The sequence below is a fragment of the Typopeltis vanoorti genome, chromosome 17 (genome assembly GCF_054136105.1).
Source record: "Typopeltis vanoorti isolate ZY-2024b chromosome 17, IOZ_Tvanoo_1.0, whole genome shotgun sequence".
Taxonomy (NCBI): Eukaryota; Metazoa; Arthropoda; class Arachnida; order Uropygi; family Thelyphonidae; genus Typopeltis; species Typopeltis vanoorti.
Window position 1 is genome coordinate 14538375 of NC_143565.1, and position 21473 is coordinate 14559847.

At 35.0% G+C, this 21473-nt stretch overlaps 1 protein-coding gene across 4 annotated transcripts in view; it reads right to left on the reverse strand.

Moving 5' to 3' along the window:
• LOC150097176 (uncharacterized) overlaps window positions 1–21473 on the reverse strand; it is a 296897-nt gene that overhangs the window by 184406 nt on the left and 91018 nt on the right. For all 4 annotated transcript variants that reach the window (XM_090407105.1, XM_090407107.1, XM_090407104.1 and 1 more), the window contains exons 7-8: window positions 11167–11225; window positions 10852–10887 (exon numbers count right to left, since the gene is read on the reverse strand). In XM_090407105.1, the coding sequence (XP_090263231.1) occupies window positions 10852–10887; window positions 11167–11225 (95 nt within the window). The remainder of the gene's footprint in view (window positions 1–10851; window positions 10888–11166; window positions 11226–21473) is intronic.

The following is a 21473-nucleotide window of genomic DNA, read 5'->3' on the forward strand; positions in this document are numbered from 1 at the left end:
ATCACAAAAATGAGATGCTAACATGGGATTCTTATCAAGAAGAAAAATTCATAGTTCATCTTTGAATATTAAAACTCGTTTTAGAACTTTTCCGCAGGACAACCACCTTACTTGCGTGTGATGTAAAAGAGTGTCATAATTGGAATCCATCTCTTGGCATAAAATACGAAACAGTCTTGAATTAGTAGCATTACTTTTTATATAATTAACTACAGTAGAAACTTCTGATAACACTTTACTCAGCGATTCTTCCATTTGTCGAAATACTAAGTTTTCTTTATGGATAAGGCAATGAACATGTCTTGCATTCGGATAAACTTTTTTTACTTTTGCTACAAAACCTGAAATTCTACCCATCATGGCTGTGGCACCATCAGTGCAAATCCCGATGCACTTTTGCCAATCAAGTTCATATTCTTTAAAAAAATTATTCACTTTTTCAAATATATCTTTTCCTTTGGTTGTACTTGAAAGATTTCTGCAAAACAGTAGATCTTCACGAATTTGAAAATTATAGAGGTATCTAACAAAAACCATTAAATTAGCGTCCTTCGTATTATCTGTAGATTCATCAAGCTGAATGGCAAATGCATTACTTTGTTTGATTCGTGAAATTAATGTAGACATGATATTATCGGCAATGCAATCTATTCTTCTTTTAATTGTGTTATTAGACACCGGAATTTTTTTTAAAGGTTCTGATATTTCGGAACCACAAATAGTTTCACAAATTTTTATTGCTGCTGGTAAGACGAGGTCTTCACCAACTGTATGAGTTTCTTTGTTTTTGTAATTAACAAAGCAATTTCGAAAGATACTTTTACTAATTTGTCATTCAGTTTAGCATGCTTTGAAAAACATTTAGTTCGTCGTTTTAATTCTTCAGCCTTTCTTTGAAAAAACTCAATTGTCTTAATCTTATATTCTCCATGAACAGTATCTAAATGGCAACAAAGTTTTCCGGATCACGTGCAATCATTTGATAACTGTTTACAGCAGATTACACACATAGGTTTGTTTGGATTATTATATGATGGTACAAACCCATATTTCAAATAAGAAGGATCGTATTTTCGAATTTTTTCATGCGACATTTTTTGCATCTTACCGTTTAGTGCTGAAGACGACGCGGGCTGTTCTGGTAAAATATGAAATACTGTTCTTTTTTTTAGTCTGTTTCTGCTTCTGATTGTTTGCTGGATTTTTTTTTTTTTTTTTTTTTTTTTTATCAGCCACTTATCCATCTCAGGGTTAAATTTTTAACGTAGAATAGATCAAATAATAGCACCACTTACCGATACTGGCACACCACAGACTAACAACATGAAATTAGTGAATATTACCTGAATAAGGGAATCCCTGGACCAGGAACATTTTTCTCTTTTGTGACTTTTCTCCCTTTAACAGTAATTAAGCCTAATGCGAAACACAGAGCAAAGGCAGCTTATTAAAATGTGGATATGATTGGTGCGGTATTAACAAAAGAACGCGCGACCGAAAGATAAAAGCATAGCTGACAATTGAGTTGAAATGCTAACTCTCCTCAACCGAATTCCATATGTGAAACTGCCATAACATTCACTATATATATATATTTTTCTTAGTTTTAACACATTTAAAATTTTAACACGTTCAGTTGAATTTTATTGCTGCCTTGCAAAATCGAACTCACGCACATCTAATTAATAACAATAGTTTTCAGTTAGATACTGTGTTTGTAGGTGCAACATATGGTTTTGCTTGAGTCTATATATACAGCATAGTTTCTGTATGAGGGGGGGACATGTGATTCATTAATTAGTGTCATTTTTATCTTAGTTGTCTCTAATTGTACTATTTGTTGAGAAATATATTAGCAGACTGCTCATACCTTAATCACTGACATAATAAAAGTACTTGTTTTTCTTGCCTCTGTAGTATAGTGACTGTTGGAGAGGGCATGTTGTTTATTGCTGCAAGCAAGTTAATATCGTCCCACGTGAACGTGTTTAAGCTCTTTTTCATGTGTGAAGTACATGCAAAACTTTTATTAGTAATGGAAAACTAGCTCAGATTACAGTGATAATAAAAAACGAGTTTTGATATGTATATAAAGTCAATATCAATTGGAGTTGATATTGACTTTATATACATATAAAGTCAATATCAACTCCAATTGATATTGACTTTATATAAATATCAAAACATATCCACTGCTTTGAAATGAAACTTATATGAATAAGCATACATTTACTAATATTCATTAAGCACTGAAATACGCAGGAAGCAAAGTTTATGAACCAACACCAACGTGTGAATTTTTCCATTAAAATATAAAAAATAACAAAAAATAAATAATAAATAAAAGTTAAATACTTTTAAGATAAGAAAAATCTACTTAGTCTTAAAACATTTTAAATTTGTTTTCATTATTTCACGGTCCCCCTCAGCAAAACCTACGGCCCTCAAGGGGACCGTGGCCCACAGTTTGGGAAGCGCTGATCTAGGTGGACGACCGAAGAAGGTTTTAAGTTTTTTCTTTTGATCTTCAAAAAAAAAAAAAATCTTTAAAAATAAGTTGTATCAACAAATTGAAGGAACAGCAATGGGCAATCCTCTTTCTCCTGCTATCTCCAATTTCTTCATGGAACATTTCAAACATATCTTTGACAATATTTCTCCCAGACCTACTCATTGGTTCAGATATGTCGATGACATTTTTGCTGTATGGAATGGCTCTTCTGATGAACTTCAACAGTTTCTCACTAAGTTAAACGCACTTCATCCCAGGATCCAGTTTACCCTAGAAGTAGAATCAAATAAGCAGTTAGCCTTTTTAGATCTTCTAATTCTTCGTCAACCAGATGGTAACCTACATTTCTCAGCCTATAGAAAGAAGACTCATACAGGCCATTATATCCATGCTGAATCTCATCACCATTCCAGTCAAAAGGCAGGAACTATTAAAACACTGGTTCATCGGGCCCACTCCTTTTGTTCTTCACACGATCTTTTACAGAAAGAACTGCAATATATAACTTCTTACTTCCTATCTAATGGTTATAAGAATTACTTCATTAAAACAGCTTTGAGCAGTTTTAATATGTCTTCCTCTTCAAATACAGAAGAAATAACGCGCATTCCTATCCCTTATGTACAAGGCATTAGTGAACGTATAGCAAAAGTTTTAAAACCACTGAATATTTTTGTTACCTTTCAACCATTTAGAAAAATCTCAACCTTTCTCACTTCTCCTAAGGACAAGCTTCCACATCTTAATTATCCAGGTGTCTACCAGATTGCGTGCTCTTGTGGATCATCTTATTTCGGACAAACAGGAGGATCTGCCTCTATTTGGCTAGAAGAACACCAATCTTATATTGAATACTTTAAATATGAAAAGTCTGGACTTGCAGAACGTGCCATCTTCACTAGACATAGAGTTCATTGGAGAAAGACAAGAGTCCTTCACAAAAGTTGGTTCTTCATGGAATGCCTTTATAAAGAAACATGTGAAACTTTACTTCATTCTCCTAACTTAAACAGATCCAATGGCTTAAGTCTATCCCCTTTATGGGAGATAGTACTTTATAAATCAGCTAATCTTTCCTAACTTTTTATTGTATACATTTTTTTTTTTTTGTTAGGAAATATATTGACCTTTTTAGTTATCTTACACCAGCTACTTAAGTGGCACTTTTTGGAATTGTCAGTTATTGTTTAATTTGAGCTTAAAATGTACTGAAGAAGCCTGTGACACACAGGCGAAAATTATACTATTAAATAATCTTTCTACATGAGTTTTCCGTTTTTAATTTTGTATCGTTAAAATAATATTATACTGCAGCAACTGCAGAATCTCCATCTAAATCAGGCATGGGCAACCTTTCCTAGTTCGGGGATCAAATAATCATTCTGTCTCCGAGTCAAGGGTCAGACCAAATTATTAAATAAAATAAATTAATATTAAATGAATTAAAACAAGTTGCTACTTCATATTTCATTTATTTATAATATAATGCTTTGGTATAAAGCTCTACATAAATTTTATAATATAATGAACGACATAAGTTTAATGTGAAGATTGGCCTTGTACTTGAACTACGAGACTATCAATATTGACGTTAATATTACTTAAGGATAATCGCATAGAATTTTTGAGGTTTTCGTCCGTTATTCTTGTCCGAATTTTTGATTAATTGTATTTCATCCTCGAAAACAACTGTTCACACATATATGTGCTCAGAAAAGACAAATGATTTTTCTTGAAAAGGCATGTAAATTTGTATATTTTTCTTCCACCAAATAAAATTTATAAAAATCCATCAAAGCAATGTTGTTAAATTGTGATTTTAGCACTAAATCCGCCAGAAGCTCAATAAGTTCCATCTGTAAGTTTTCTGGCGCATTATTTACATCAGCAACCATCGGACGAGCAAATATAGCAAATGTGGAGTCTTTGTTTTAAAGTCGGCAAACCTTGTATCAAATTGCTCTATTAGTGCCTTCAGTTCATCTCCATAACAATTATAAGGGATATTTTTATGAGTTGCTAGAGTAGGAAAATGATAACAATTTTTAGCTCTTATCTGACTTTCCAACAATCTTAGTTTATTACAAAAAGCTTTGACATGTCCATGCAGTTCATGAACCAATTGTCCTTGTTTTTGCAATTTAAGATTCAGTTCATTTAGGTATCTGGTGACATCTACAAGGAATGCTAAATCACACACCCACTCATCATCTTTTACTTGATTAATTGTGTTTCCTTTTATGTCCATAAAATCTGCAATGTCTTGTCTCAGATCATAAAATCGTTTTAACATTTTACCTTTACTCAACCACCTCACTTCACAATAATAAGACACATCTTCATAATCCGAAAATAGGTCTGCCAAATACACCTTTAAGGTGTATTTGGCAGACCTATTTACACATAACACATAAATTGGCAGCATTACACATAAATTGGCAGTGATTAAGTGCATGTGACTTAATAAAGTTAATACTGGCTACCACAACTTCCATAACATTTGTGAATTTAATCGATTTTGCACACAGATTTTGTTAGTGGATAATGCTGAGAGTTTATTTTTCACTTGGTTAGACTATAATAAGTTTAGTTTAATCCTTTATCCAGGTGTGAGCAAACAAAGTTTGTGCCTGAAAGTATCTTCAGGACTGGGGAAAGGTAGTGCAACACCAAGCAACTCGTTGCAAAGGTGGAGAAAGCTCTCATTACTCCTATCTAAGTATCTCCCATAATGCAAAGCACATCTCCTTGCGGATATGTGTAATGCTATGCATTAAGGCAAGGGCCACTACCCATACCGGTTTCGACCTTTATTGAGGTCTCATCAGTGGGAGCCAGGCCCAGTAGTGGAGATACAAAGGCAGAAGCAATGAGAGGTCATCCTAACTTACAGGAGTTGCCAAAGGGTGTGCAACCTTATTATTAAATTACTCTGGATTCAGAGAAAGATGTTGAGAGTTTATTTTTCACACTTGGATAAAGGATTAAACTAAACTTATTATAGTCTAACCAAGTGAAAAATAAACTCTCAACATCTTTCTCTGAATCCGGAGTAGTTTAATAATAAGCTTGCACACCCTTTGGCAACTCCTATAAGTTAGTATGACCTCTCATTGCTTCTGCCTTTGTATCTCCACTACTGGGCCTGACTCCCACTGACGAGACCTCAATAAAGGTCGAAACCGGTATGGGTAGTGGGCCTTGCCTTAAAGCATAGCATTACACATATCCGCAAGGAGATGTGCTTTGCATTATGGGAGATACTGAGATAGGAGTAATAAGCGCTTTCTCCACCTTTGCAATGAGTTGCCTGGTGTTGCACTACCTTACCCCAGTCCTGAAGATACTTGCAGGTGCAAACTTTGTTCGCTCACACTTGGATAAAGGATTAAACTAAACTCATTATAGTGGATAATGCAGTGAAAATTTGTTAAATTTTCCGGATGGATCAGTAGTTCTATTGCTCTTTCATGAACTATTCCAATAAATCCCTTCTGTGCACCAACCATTGTAGGGGCTCCATCAGTGCATATGCCAGATAGTGAACTCCATTTAAGCCCAAATCTCTCGAAGACTGTGTTGACTGTTTCAAATATATCTTCGCTGGTAGTTGTTCCTTTTAATGGCTGAAATGCCAATAATTCTTATGTGATGTTGAAATCCGTATCAACTCCTCGAATAAATATTGTGCTAATTGTGCTGTATCGGAGGCATTGGTGCTGTCATCCAAAGCAATTGAAAATGCTTCCAATCTAGCAATCTTCTCTTTTAAACTTTTTTTGATATCATCAGCCATAATTTCTATCCGTCGGACAACAGTACATCTCGACAAACGAATAATCTCAAAGTCTTTTTTATTTTCAGGACATAATATACTTGCAACATCCAACAGACATTCTTTGATAAATTCTCCTTCACCAAATTATTATTGTTATTATAATTATTATTATTGTTCCGGGAAACTCCAAGGAGTCGACAGACTCATCGAGGGAGGCCCTAACATCATGTCAAGAACAACTATTCAACATTCACACATTATCTATCATACCTTGCCTTAAACTCATTCACGGTCGTAGCACCCACAACAGACTCTGGAAGCTTATTCCACTCATTTACCACTCTCCAAGTAAAGAACCTAGCTCTAACACCCTTGTCAACCACGCTCTTGCCCAGCTTCCATGCATGGCCCCTAGTCCTCCCACCACCAGTCATATTTTCAAAAATATCTTCTGGATCAATCTTATAAAAACCCTTTAGTAATTTGAATGTCTCAATCATATCATCCCTCCTTCGCCTATCGTCCAATTTCTGCAACCCACAAATCTTCAACCTATTCTCATAAGGTTCATTCCACAGACCTGCTATCATCTTGGTCACTCGTCTCTGGACCCTCTCCACTTCCTCCCCATCACGAAGAAACCCTGGTGCCCATAGCTGGGCACAGAAGTCCAGATGGGGTCTTATCAAGGCTCGATACAGAGGAACAACAACTTGTTCGTCTCTGCATGTTAAAGTATTTTTCAGAAGCCAAGTGATTTGGTGAGCTGTTTTAGTTACTTTTGCAATGTGCCCCCTACACTTCAACTCCCTATCCACCAACACTCCCAAATCCCTGGCCTCATCAATCTCCTGGAGTATGGTTCCACCAATGCGATATACTGCTGCTATTCTTTTCACCCCAAACCTTACACTTTGCCACATTAAATTGACATCCATTTTTCCTAGCCCAGTCCTCCAAACTATCCAAATCATCCTGTGCACTCACAATTGCTCTACCCAACTTTGCATCATCAGCAAACAAGTGAACACTTCCTCTCAGATCCTTTCCAATATCATTGATGAACAAATTGAAAAGCAGTAGTCCAAGAACAGAGCCCTGTGGCACTCCACTAGTCACAAGACGTCTTTTAGACTCCACTCCTGAATAAACCACTCTTTGATATCTCTCCTTCAACCACCCTCTTATACATCTCACCAACCCTATATCTATACCCATCTGCTCCAGTTTACTGATTAGGGTTCCATGTGGTATCCTATCAAAGGCCTTGGCAAGGTCCAGTAGTATCACTGTAAACCGATTACCCCTATCCAGTTCAGCCGTCACTGTGTTATAAAACGTGAGCAAGTTACTGAGGCATGATCTACCCTTCACAAAACCATGCTGTCCCCCATACAATATCCCATTTTCATCTATCCAATCCTGTATTCTTTTCTTGACTAATTTCTCTAAGACCTTGACAATGATTCCTGATATGCTAATCGGTCGGTAATTTACAACAGCAGTCTTGGAACCACCTTTATGCAGTGGAACTATTTTCCCCTCTTTCCACCAGCTCGGGACTAACCCAGACCCGAGACTCAAATTAAACAAAATGGTCAAGGGTACTGACAATTCTTTAGCTGCTTCTCGTACAACACGAGCTGGTATACCATCCAATCCCACAGATGTATTGACATTGAGGTTATGCAATAGACTACTCACCTCCACTTCATTAACCACAATTCCCGTATAATCTACTGGTTTATTCGTTTCTGCAATGTCACCACCTGGATGATATACTTTTGCAAAGTGCTCACTCAGTAACTCAACTATCTCAACTGATTCAGTTACCTCCCTACCATCGGCATTCTTTAAAATCAATCTGCCATGTACATTTTTCCTTTTACTTGCTACATATCTAAAAAACTGTTTAGAATTCTCTTTAGCCTGCATGGCCAATGTTCTTTCGTAATCCTTTTTTGCTTTTCTTACCACACTCGTCACCCTTCTGGAGTGCGCTTTATACCGTTCATGTGCCTGCCGGTCACCCTTCTCCTTAAATTCCCTCCATAGTTGTTTCTTTTTTTGCAACTCAAGCTTAATGGTGTTATTCATCCATTTAACCCCTACTTGATTTATTATTCGGACTCTAGGTATACAGTCAGCCATTGCTTCATGCAAGCACTTCTTAACTACCTCCCATGCACTATCAACTTCTAGTCCTTGCAGTTGTACATGCCTTGGCACTGAACCAATCAAACTCCTAAGCTTGTCATACTTTCCAGCCTGATAATTCCACATGTACCCTGTCTTAATTGAAAATTCCACACCTTTAGCCACCTCCCAAGTTAAGACCCTATGATCACTCTCACCAATTGGTGGCAATGTGGTCATATTTGTTACAGCCAAATCCTCAGATGTAATTACTAGGTCCAGCACTCTCTGCCCCCTGGTATTTTCCATTACATGCTGTCGCAGATAGTTATCCCTTAATAACCGCATAAAATCCAGTTCCTTCCTCCTGTGTGTCCTCTCTTCACTCCAATCAATGCAACCATAGTTGAAATCTCCCATAATAATCACCCTCCTTCCACCCATTTCTTCTATTTGCTTGTGCATACTGTCACCACCATCTTTTCCATCACCTGGTCTATAGCAGCACCCAATTGTATATTTAGTTCTGCCAGCCACAATCTCACACCAAATGGCCTCAAATGTGCTCTTTTCTCTATCCTGCAATTCAACTTCTATTCTCCTTGGCTGGAGCTCATCAGCTATCATCAACAATACTCCTCCCCCCATTTTATTCTCTCTGTCATTCCTGAACACACTATACCCATCACATTCAATCCCACTAGCTATATCATCTACAGTCAGCCATGATTCACTAATACCAATAACCTGTGGTCTGGAAGTGCCAACCATGGCCAAAAACTCTTCCTTCTTGTTCCTAATACTCCTAGCATTAGTGTACATGAATTTAAGACCCCCATTAGCCCCAACCCTACCTTGATGCCTTATATTAACTATCCCACTCTGATTTGTTGTCCTTATTTGCTCTGGCATATTATATTCATTCTTACATTCAACTGCCTCCATAAGGACTGTATCTCTACTCCCCCCCCCCCTTATCAAATCTAGTTTCCCTGAATTTGCACATCCACTACATTCAGCAACACTTTCTCAAGTCTTCTTACACCGTAACCATTCAAATGCAAGCCATCCAGACTTAGAATGCTTAGCGATTTTTTCGCTTACCACAAAGCTAGCTTTGACAATGCTGTGGTGCGTTCTTTGCTTGTTGAACATTTGCTGCTGAGTATCCAAGTTCTTCTTCAACTTCTGTATTTCATCTTTTCATAGTTGTCCATCAATTTTTGGGTGATCTGTATGTCTCGAAGTAAAGTGTCTCTTCATGTTGTATTCTTTGTTGACGATACGGATTCGTTGCACAGCAAACATACAGGCAAACCTTTATTCAGAATAAAATAATAATCCTCCATCCAGTTGTCTTGAAATTGACGATTCTCTGCATCTACTTTTCTTTTTTTTGCAATAACCCCTGACACTGTCCCAAATTTATAAGCGATATTCAGAACTGTCAAACAAAACTGTCTTCTATACCGCAGGCACTGAACAGATCATAACATCAATGCAGTGAACAAAGCACAACACCAATGCAAGTACTGAACTGACACGTTGTAACACGTTCACACACGCCACTAGTCAAAGTGAGAAAGAGACCTTGGTTGCAGAAAACAGTGTGTTTTGCACAAGTTATGACGTCAGCTTAATGTGAGTTAGTAGAACACACCATGTTTTCTCCCACCACGAATCGGACAAACTTCACTGAAATAGATTAGGGCCGGATCAAAAGAAGTAAAGGGCCGGATCTGGCCCACAGTGGCCCATATGTGATCTAAATGATACACCCTTTCAAATTGATCACTCAGCAACTGAACTATTTCCTGCTTCTGCCACCTTCCCAATATCTGCATTGATTACAGTTATCCTTCCATAATCATTCTTCCTCTTACTTGCTACAACATTAGCTTTATAATATATTATCTGATTATTATTATTAATGCTACTATTAAAGAATTCAAAATAAAGTTAAGGATTGCCATTTGATTAAGCTGATCCTGGGGAGTAGAGTGATTCTGCTTGGTGTCAGGTTTTTGCCTGTCACTGCTGAGTTTTCTGTCATGTGGTGATGAGTTTAGCAGAGACCCTTTAGGGTCACTCAATGAAAGTTTTGGAGAGAGTTAACCCACCCCTCAAAAGTGGTCTCGGTAGTGGCCTTTCCCATAATGCAAAGCATTATACACACCAAAAAGATGTGTGCTTTTGCATTATGCGAAGTCATTAGCCCTTATATACAAGTAGTCTTAGTTATGAAGATATTTCATGCACAAATTGTTTGCTTACAATTGGATAAAAGATTAAACAAAAATATAATTATTGTTTAATTTTGATATATAACTTTTGTATTTCAATATATATATATATATATATATATATATTGTAATATATAGAAACTGCTGAAATTCAAATGTAACTTGTAAGGATAAAAACTTACTCCTATTAGCCATGTCTCATCAAGAAAGCTTGAATTCTGCATTAAGAAAGGAGAGGAGAGAGGGGAAAAAAAGAAAACAATCAGAATATATATTTCTTAAACTATCTAAAACATTTATAATAAAAAAACAAACAGATTTTCAAATATACTCAATTTTTCATTTGTTTAATGTCTAAAACTTTTCTGAAATGTGTATGGAAGTCTTAAAAAAAACAACCACAATATGCAAATTACTTAATGCTCATAAAGCAATCAATTGTTTTTAATCAGAATCTAATTTAGATTTAAACTTGAAATAAAATGTTGCAACTTTACCTTCAACTGAAGTTTAAATTCCGTCTTGCTAACCTCATGAAGTAAAGATGAAAATATTTCTGCAAAAAAAAAATCAAAAATATAAACAAAAATCAACATAACACCCATAACACAAAAATATTCATCATACCATTTTCATTTATATTATTTCTAAATAGTTCTGAAAAAAAATGCATCTCTAAAACTTATGATTAGCAGCATAAAGTGTTCAATTTGCAAAATCTGTTTTTTAAACTTCATATGAAAAAAAAAAAAATTAACAAACTAAGAATAATAACTTTGGTGAATCTTTTTAGTTATAACTTTCCTAGTGTTTCAACAAAGTACAAAGTAGTTGAAACAGAGAGCATTTCCAGAAGGGAGTGGGAAGGAACAGCTTTGAAATTAGAAGTGAATGAACTTGGCATGTTCAGAACATTAAAGTTTATAAGACTGCAGAATATAATGGGATTGATTTCCTATACATTTTAAGAGCATGGTGCTATGTAAATGATAACGATAATACTTAACTATTAAACACACTGACATCAGATTTAGTCTTGTGCCTTATTTTGCAATAAGACATCATGGCATGAATGTGTTAATGAAACTAGCTTGTGGAAGACCACTGATGGAGTGAAAGGAAGGTAAACTTGTACCACTGAATAATAGATGACACTGTGGATTACAGACTAATTTGCTTTTTTTTATTTTTTTTTTGCGTGATTAAGATTGTGGAGAAGTGGGTTAGATACATTATTGGACAGATATGGCACGATCCCTTATGAAGGCCAGAACAAGTTTTAAGGGACAGTCATGTTCTAGTCATCTAGTTATATTTCACAATAAAGCAAGACATGAATTATGTGGATCCCACCTTGAAAAAAGTTATTAACATAGGGCAGTGTTTCTCAAAGTATGGCCCGGGGGTACGCAAAAGGTCTTCAGGGGGTACTTGGCAATTTTGGGCTGTGTATCATTAATGCATGGAATCATTATTCAGAAAAAAAAAATTATTTTAAACATATATATTTCTCAATAAATTATATATTATGTATGAATTCTCCTACTCAAATTGCGAGTTACTATCGCCATGACATAAACATCATAGTGATAGTAACTCTCTCCCTGTGGTAAACACCATGCCCTCCCCAACAACGTCACTATACTGAAGACGCAAGAAAAACAAGTAGTTTTATTGCATCACTGAATAAGGTACAGAGACATTTGAAGTCTGTGTAATATACGTCTCAACAAATAGTGCAATTAGAGACAACTGGGATAAAAACGGCACTAACTAATGAATCACATCTCCCCCTCTAACAGAAACTGCTATATAGATTCAAGCAAAACCATATGTTGCCAGTGCAACATATGGTTTTGCTTGACACCACCCCATCATGAATGTGTTAAAACTAAGAAATATATAGTGAATGTGTTTCAGATATTATGGAATTCGGTTGAAGAGAATTAGCATTTCAACTCAATTGTTGGCTTGTCTTTGGTTCACACGATCTTTTGTTAATATCGCACCAATCATATGCACTTCTTCATAGGTGCTCTATGAAGAAGTGCATATGATTTTCAAATTCTTTTAGCTTTCAAATTCTTAAGAATTGATCATTGGTTAAAGACTGGATTCATAAAACGCACAAAAGAGAGCAATATAGCAAATACCAGTAGTGTAATCAGCAAGAAAACGTTGATATTGTATCTGGATCAAATGAAATCTGGATCAGGTGTGTTGTCTGACATCTCTAGAGAACCAACTCAGAAGCAGATGAAAAAGTTTCGTAAGTGTGATATGAATTACTTGAAATATGGATGCTCATGGACAGGAAATGAAGAGGAACCTATACCAAATTTTGTTCTTTTAAAAATAAATCTTTTTTTTTTTTTTTTGTTTACATGAACATATAAATTCAAATAAAATAGACATTTACAATAAATAAAGTATATGAAATATACTTTATTTATTATTATTTTGATAAGGGGGTACTTGGTAATAATGAAAATTTAAGAGGGGGTACATGGATATCTGAAGTTTGAGAAACACTGACATAGGGTATAGTATTAGTACTATGGGTGAGCTGAGGGTCAGATAATCTGGGAGCCTTTTCTTCAGATCAAACATGAAACTTTTTCAAATATTTCAGGCCTGTGATAAGCAGAATAGTTGATTATCTTACACTAAAATTCATCTGCTGCCTAAAAGCATTCACAAACATTCATGCTCACAGTAGGATAGAATATCCACTGGCCATAGTGAATCTTCTTCTTTTCAGCCATTCTCTGTCCACTGCTGGATGATGGCCTCCTCCAGTTCTTTCCACCTTTCTCTGTTCTTGGCAATGGTTGACTAACTTTCCCCAATAAACTCTGACAGTTCATCACTTCACCTTCTTTTAGGATGTCCTCGGCTTCGTTTCCCTTCTTTAGGAATCCATTTCGTAAGTATGGTGGTCCATCGCTCATCTTCTCTTCTGGATAAATGTCCGGCCCATTTCCATTTTAGTCGCTTGTGGTGAAGAATGATGTCAGTGATGTGAGTCTGGCTTCTTATCCAGGTGTTTCACTTCTTATCTTTTAATGTGAAGGCTAGCATCAACCTCTCCATTTTTTTTTTTTTGAGTTCTTGTTAATTTATTTGCCAGTGCTCTTGTTAGCAACCAAGTTTTGCAACCGTATGAGATGACTGGAAGTATACACTGGTTAAATGTCTTCCTTTTTAAACAGAGTGGGACATCATCGTTTTGAAAAACGTTTTTCAATTTTCTGAATGCACTCCAGGCAAGATGAACTCTCCTATTTATTTCCTTTTGGAGTCCACAGTTTAGGTCAATGAGATGACCTAAGTATTTATATGAAGAGACTCTTTCCAAAAAATTGTTTTATATTATTATGTTTTTTGGTGTTACTAAACGATTAAACATGATTTTAGTTTTTTCTCTGTTTATCTTTAGACCGACTTTTCTGCTTTCATGATATAAGTCTTCTATCATTATATTAAGGTCTTCTGGAGTTTGCAAAAATTATGATATCATCTGCATATCTTAGATGTGTTAAGATTCTGCTATTAATTTTTATACCAAGGTTTTTCCAGTTTATATTATTAAATATTTCTTGAAGGACTGCTGTAAAGATTTTGGATGATAGAGAGTCTCCTTGTCGGACACCTTTTTCAATTGACATTTTATTGCTACTCGTGTGAAGTTGGATTGTTGCTGTTGCAGTGAGGTATATTGCCTGGAGGAGGTCCATATATTCTCCAGGAACTCCCTGATTCTGGAGTGCATTGATTATTGCATTAGTTTTGATGGAATCAAATGCTTTTTCATAATCAATGAAGGCTAAACAGAGAGGCAATTGGTTTTCTTCTGCTTTTTCTATTATTTGTTTTACTGCATGAATATGATCAGCTGTGTTGAAGCCTTTATGGAATCCTGCTCGTTCTACTGGTTGATTTGAGTCTAGAAGAGATGTTAACCTGTTTGTTATTACTTTTATGAGAATTTTGTACAGATTAGAGAGAATACTAATTGGTCTATAGTTCTTTACTTCTTCTTTGTCCTCTTTTTTAAATAACAGTATCAGAGTAGCATTTTTCCAATTTTCCAGTATCTTCCTCTCTTCTAGGCATAAATTTAGTAAGTTTGTGACACGGTGAATTATATTGTTTCCTCCCCATTTAATTAATTCTATGTGAATTAGGTCTTCACCAGGACATTTTCCATTTTTCATTTGTTTTAATGCTTGTTTTATTTCATCTGAAGTGAATGGGGGAATGAATTCCATATGCAATGGAGATGAGTTATTTATATTTGATTTATCTGTTGAAGGATCACTATAGAGTTCGTTATAAAATTCTTCTAGCCTGCAATAGGATTTGTTCTTGGTTCCTTATGGTAGTTCCATTCTTATCTTTTATTGCAGTTATTTGACTTTTGCCAACTGATTAATATTTTCTTAGTATTTTCATATTTTTATTGTTTTCGATTGTTTCTTTTATTTTTTTAGTGTTATAAGATCTTATTTCATTTCTCATCTTTTTCCTTATTGTTTTGCATAGTTCTGCATATTCTATTTTAGAAATTAAGTTTTTGTCTTGTTTCATATTTTGTCTCTTTTTTCGTAGTTGTAAGGTTTCCTCTGAAAGTTTATGGTCTTTTTGTTGGTTGTTGTTTTTGAATTTGTTGGCTGTTGAGATTATTACTTCCGTTAGGTTTTTGCTTATTTTATTTATGTCTTCTTCTTCAAATATATTTATTAAATCTAGTTTTTGATTGAGTTTTTCTTCATAATCCTTCTTTTTGTTTTCGATAGGGTTTAAATTAAAACTTGATTTTTTGTTGTTTAGCCATTTTATTCTTTCCAATTTGGGGTTTATTTTAATTTTGGCTCTGACCAGTCTGTGGTCACTTCCTGTTTTTACTTGATTTAGTACTGAAGTATCTTGAACTATTTCTTTATTATTACACAGTATATAATCTATTTCATTTTTTATTTCTCCGTTTGGACTTCTCCATGTCCATTTTCTTTTGAGGGCTAACTTAAAAAATGTATTCATAACATAAAGCTTGTTACTGATAGAGAATTCTGTAAGAGCCATGATAGAGTGTGCTGCAGCGAGTCATAAAATGCATCTATCTTTTCATCAGTGTGAGATGAGGTGGGAGCATATATTTGGATGATCCGGATTTTAAGTTTAGAGTTTATTTTAAGTGTAATTTCAATTATTCTTTCATCTGTATAATTAAATTCTTCTATAAGGTGCGTAATTGTTTTCTTAATTAGAAATCCCACTCCGTATTGTCCTTTAGTTTTCCCATAATAGTAAATACATTATGGTATTTCAAGATTTTGCAAAAGCATTAACTATACCAGGGCTAAACTGTAACAAATGAGATTAGATATTAGATAATAGGTAGACTATGTGGGGGCAGGGTGAGAGAGAGACTGAAGAGATATCAAAGATTTTTATATGCAAGTGTAGTGTCTGAAAGAAGAAGGAAAGCAAGATAACATACTATAAGCTTCAGTACTTGACCTATTGCTATTCAACCTTCATATAAATATTTTTTAATGATAATCCCACTCACAACAGATTATAACATACTGCACATTAGTACCATGGATGAGATGAAGAGTAGGTGATGTGGAAACATTGCTCTCCAGAAACCAATCAATCAAATTTTTCAATTTGTTTTAGGTTTCCAATAAGGAGAATGACAGTATCACAATGCAATGAAATTCATCTACCACTTAGACATTCAAACATCCACAATGGAATTCAAACTAACAGCCAACTGGGTGAAGAGCTGAAACAATATTTGCTTAGCCAACCAAACAAGTTTAGGAAGGGATGAATTTTCAATTCATGAACATATAAATTTGTTTCATCATCAGCAAATGTTTCATTATTTGACGATGATTCAAAGTTTTGGAGAGTTATCAGAAGTTCAGCTTGTATAAAGTCCTCAAGAAGGATTTTAACTGATGACCAATATGAACAGACAGAAAAGACAGATCACTGCAACTAAATGTACTAAATTTACTAAACCTTACTAAATGTAAGGTTTAGTACACTGCAATTCAGAGAATGATGGCTGCTTGGGGAGCTGAATGATGATGATGATGGAATGGCAGTTTGGTGTAGTTGGTTGATTAAGTGGTGGAGACGGAGAGTTGTAAGGTAGGTGCCCTTCCTCAATGAGTCTTTGGACTCCTTGGATGTGTCACAAAATAATAAAAACTGAAGATGAGTATTAGGCCAAACAGGAGCTGCCAAGTCTGTGTTTTTATTTTATGAGAAAGAGTTCACACATCACAGGAGGATATCTATTTAAGTTTTTTTTTTTTTTTTAAATCTCGAAAAGCATACAATAATATTCTGAGGAAAAATCTGTTTAAAATTATAAACTGGTACAGTATAAATGGAATCTTATAGCCACATGCTATACACTTAAGAAATGAAATTCTCAATAAATTTAGCAGTTTGAATCATTGAATGCAGGATGATGGTTTGATGCAATTATCCTCTGAGATAAACCTACATGTCTTCAAGATTTTAGCAATATTAAATGACATCAATGGCACTATCACGTTAAATATAAAGAAATAGTAAAAATTTTGTGTGGTTAATTGTAAGTCTTGAATCATATTAAATAATTATAACTTTATATGAAATTCAGTGTTAAAATAATTTTAAAAAAATAGGCAGAAATTAACAAATATCAACTGACCTATAGAACAAGTAAAACATATCAATTATTTAGGCATCATTTTTAGATGTCAATTATATATATGAAACAGATCAGATAACAGAATAAGTAAAAAGCAGTACGGAAAATAGGCAGTTCAATAAATTTGGAATAATGAAAAAATATGGAATGAGAGAAATCACAGAAACACAAAGCATAAAAGACAGCATCCAAACCAATTTAATATAGGCATAGAAAATCTAGATTATAAATTAAAATGTAACTCAAACACTGAAGACCAGAGGTTGAGAATTTGAGAATTGTAGAGTAAAAGGGGTGAAAAATGTCATCAATGCCAAGAGCATATTAAACATAAAGACATTAGAAAATAACTTGACATTATTAATATTCAATAAGTGTAAGACAGCATTATCACTTAAACAAAATGAGAGATAAAAGATTAGTAAAAGAAATGTTTGAAGGAAAAATAGCAGGAGGAGGAAAAAAAGTATATAGATGAGATCAGTGCAGTTAAGTGGGTTTCAAAAGGTCAAAATGTAATAGCTGATAGTGACGATGATTACATAATATAGAAATATAAAATGATATGACACGCACACAACCTATTCAAATTACACTTACACATGTGCCACCAAAGTTCTAACCCACACCAAACTGAAAACTAAACCAAAATGCAAAATATATTCAGGCAATAACAATCAGTGAAAAGAAGGGGTAGCTACAGTAATCAACCCTAAATACGAGGATGATATTCTTGAATGGCAAGCAATATCATGTAGAGTGATAAGGGCAAATATCAGAATAGGGAACTGGATAATGAGACTTATTTGTGAAGGTCTTAATATGGAAGAAGTGTAAGAATTTTTAAGGCATTAGAGAAGGCAGCAGACACAATGAAAATGGAAAAGTTGGTCCTTGCTGGAGATCTAAACAACAGATTAGGAAATGATTATCAGACATATAGAAATATTTTGACAAAATTGGAAAAAAGAGCAAAGCTAATTATAATGGTAAGTGCCTGATAGATTTCTATTTAGAACATAGATTAGTTATTACTAACAGCACATTATAACATAAAAATGTGTACAAATTCGCATTTCTTGTATGTGCACAAATTCATATACAAGAAATAAGAAACTCTCGTTGACTATGTTATAATTGATAGTAATGTTTTCCCACTGGTTCAGGACACAAGAATATACAGAGGATTTGATATAGGAAGTGATCACTATTTAGTTTTGAGCAGGATAAAACTGAATTGCATATTGAAAAGAAGAGTGTGTAAAAAAAGTTTAAAAAATGAATCAAAGTTAAACAGTCTTTCAGTCAGAGAAAGTTTCAGTGGAAGATTCATTCAACTGACAACATATTTATCATATAGAATCTTAAAATCCTTAATACTCCTTGCATTGTTGGAAGTTTTTCCATGTGGTTAAACTACAAATTAAAGATACCAAGAAATTATATACTTGGTTAAATCCTTTATCCAAGTATAAGCAAACAAAGCTTGTGCCTGAAGTATTTTCAGGACTGGGGCAACTCGTATATAGAGGATGATAACTTCACATCACTTGCCTTTGTATCCCACAATGCAAAGCACATATCCCCACAGGTATATATATATATATTCAATGTTTATTACTATTCTCTTCCTTTAATGAATACCTGATGAAGGCTGTTATAAGCCGAAACTAGGTGTATAAATGTATCACAACAACCGAGTAGAAGTCCATGATTACACACACACACACACATATATACAGGGTGTTCGGGATAAATTTGACAGTTTCGTAAGGAAAAAGAAAATCTTCTTTGTATCTATTAAATTTAATGAATTGACAAAAAAACATTACAGGCAGAGTTAATTACAATACTATCAACAAGATTTACTCAAAATAACCACCATTAGCATCGATCACAGCTTCAATTCTGCTTCGGAACCTCGAACAAGCTGATGCTACAGTCTCCCTGGGAAGGGCCGCAAAAACTGTTTTAATTTTATCCATTAACTGGGCTTTTGTATTACTGGAAGTGCGATTGGTGTCTTTTTCAACTGCGCCCCATACAAAATAATCCATGGGGTTAAGGTCTGGGGAGTTTGGAGGCCAAACATTTGGACTGGTGAAGTCGTAGAAATTTTCAGACAACCATTTTTGACTTTTCCCAGAGGTGTGGCAAGGGGCCGAATCCTGCTGCCATACATACGGCCTACCATTGGCTACCCTTGTTATCCAGGGCTTGACTACAGTTAGCAACTCCACGAACAAAGCCCGAATTCCAATGCCAGGGTTCTTCAACACCTGTTCCTGCAGATTTGCGAGGAATTCTGCTGTACGAACGCAATCAGATCGTCTGCTAGGGATCTTTCTTCTTGCTACATCCTCGTAGTCACCATTGCAAGTCTCTAGTTCATGCCTGATTGTTTTTACTGTATTCAGGGAGCATTGGGCAGCAGTCGTAATATCCTTATTTTGATGGCGGGCACGAATCATCATGATACAAGTTATTCTCTTCCATGATTCAGGTGGGTTCCAGCTATCCATCCTTTCTGACATCTTGTATATGAATGAAGAAGGGTCCAAACTTTTAAATGAAGAGAAGTGTGTGTTAATACATGTAACTTACGGAAAAATATAATTAATTATAAATATGTCAAATTTATCCCGAACACCCTGTATATATATAATCCTATGCATTATGGGAAGGGTCACTACTACCCAGACCACTTTCAACCTTTACTGAGGTCTCGTCAGTGGGAGTCAGACCCAGAGGTGATATAAGCAAGCAAAGATCGTGCCCCTGAAGTATTTTCAGGACTTCACATCAATTGTCTTAGTATCCCATAATGCAAAGCACGTATCCTTACAGGTATACATAATGCTATGCATTATGGGAAGGGTCACTACCCAGACCAGTTTCAACCTTTATTGAGATCTCGTCAGTGGCAGCCAGGCCCTGAAGTAATGCCAAAGTCATAATTTCTTATATGAGTAGCCAAAAGATGTCGCACCTTATTATCAAAATAATCTGGATTAGAGATAGTTGTTAGAAGTTTTTCTACTTGGTTATAATATAAATTAAAGATACCAAGAAATTATATACTTGGTTTAATCCTTTATCCAAGTGTAAGCAAACAAAGTTTGTTTGTTTAGATTTTGATTAGAGACTGTTGCTGGAAGTTTATGTTAATAAATGTTAATCTGCCATAATTATTCTTCCTCTTGCTTGCCATTGTTAAATTGTGAATGAACGAGTTCATGAAATGAATGCCTTTCGATCCCGATTTAACAAGTTCGCCATTTTCCAAAGACTAAGTGATAATCAGAATGATGTTGTTTAAGTAAATAATGTATTAAATTCTAACTCTGTAAATTTCACCTACAGTTTATAAGTCAAAAATGTATACTACTTGATATTTTCCTTATCATCATCAAATTCCTGACATATACCCTCAAGGGGTGTACAGGATATGACAGTACTACATGAAAAATTTACATCATTACTAACTTCCTATCTACAATTTTCCTCCAAATCAGTCTGTTACTTATCAAGACTCCAACATTATCAGATCTTATATTTCTATCGTCTAAGGCACTTTGTACCGTATCAATCCACCTATATCTTGGTCTTCCTCTGGGTCGTTTTCCTGCCAACCTGGCAGAGAACACTTGTTTTGTTAATCTTTCCTCGCCCATTCTGTTTAAGTGACCATACCACCTGAGATTAGCTCTCCTAATGCATTCCTGGATGCTGACAATGTCAAGTTCTTTCCTAATATCATCATTTTTAATATGATATTGCCATTAATGCCATCTGTTCACGCCTCTAATCTTTCTCAGGACTCTAATATCTGCGTTCTCTAGTCTTTGGTCAAGTGTTTTACTTCTGACCCAGCTCTCAGATCCATAAGTTAAAATTGGTTCGAACACTGTCTTGTATAGCTAATTTAGTGTTCCGACTAATTTCTCTCTTATTCCATATGAATTTATTCAATTCCTACCATACCAGCTTTGTTGATTCTGTTGTCTATTTCCATATTTAATTTACCATCTTCAGCAAAAATCGTGCCTAAATAGTTTTACTTGTTCCACAGGTTCCCTGTTCACA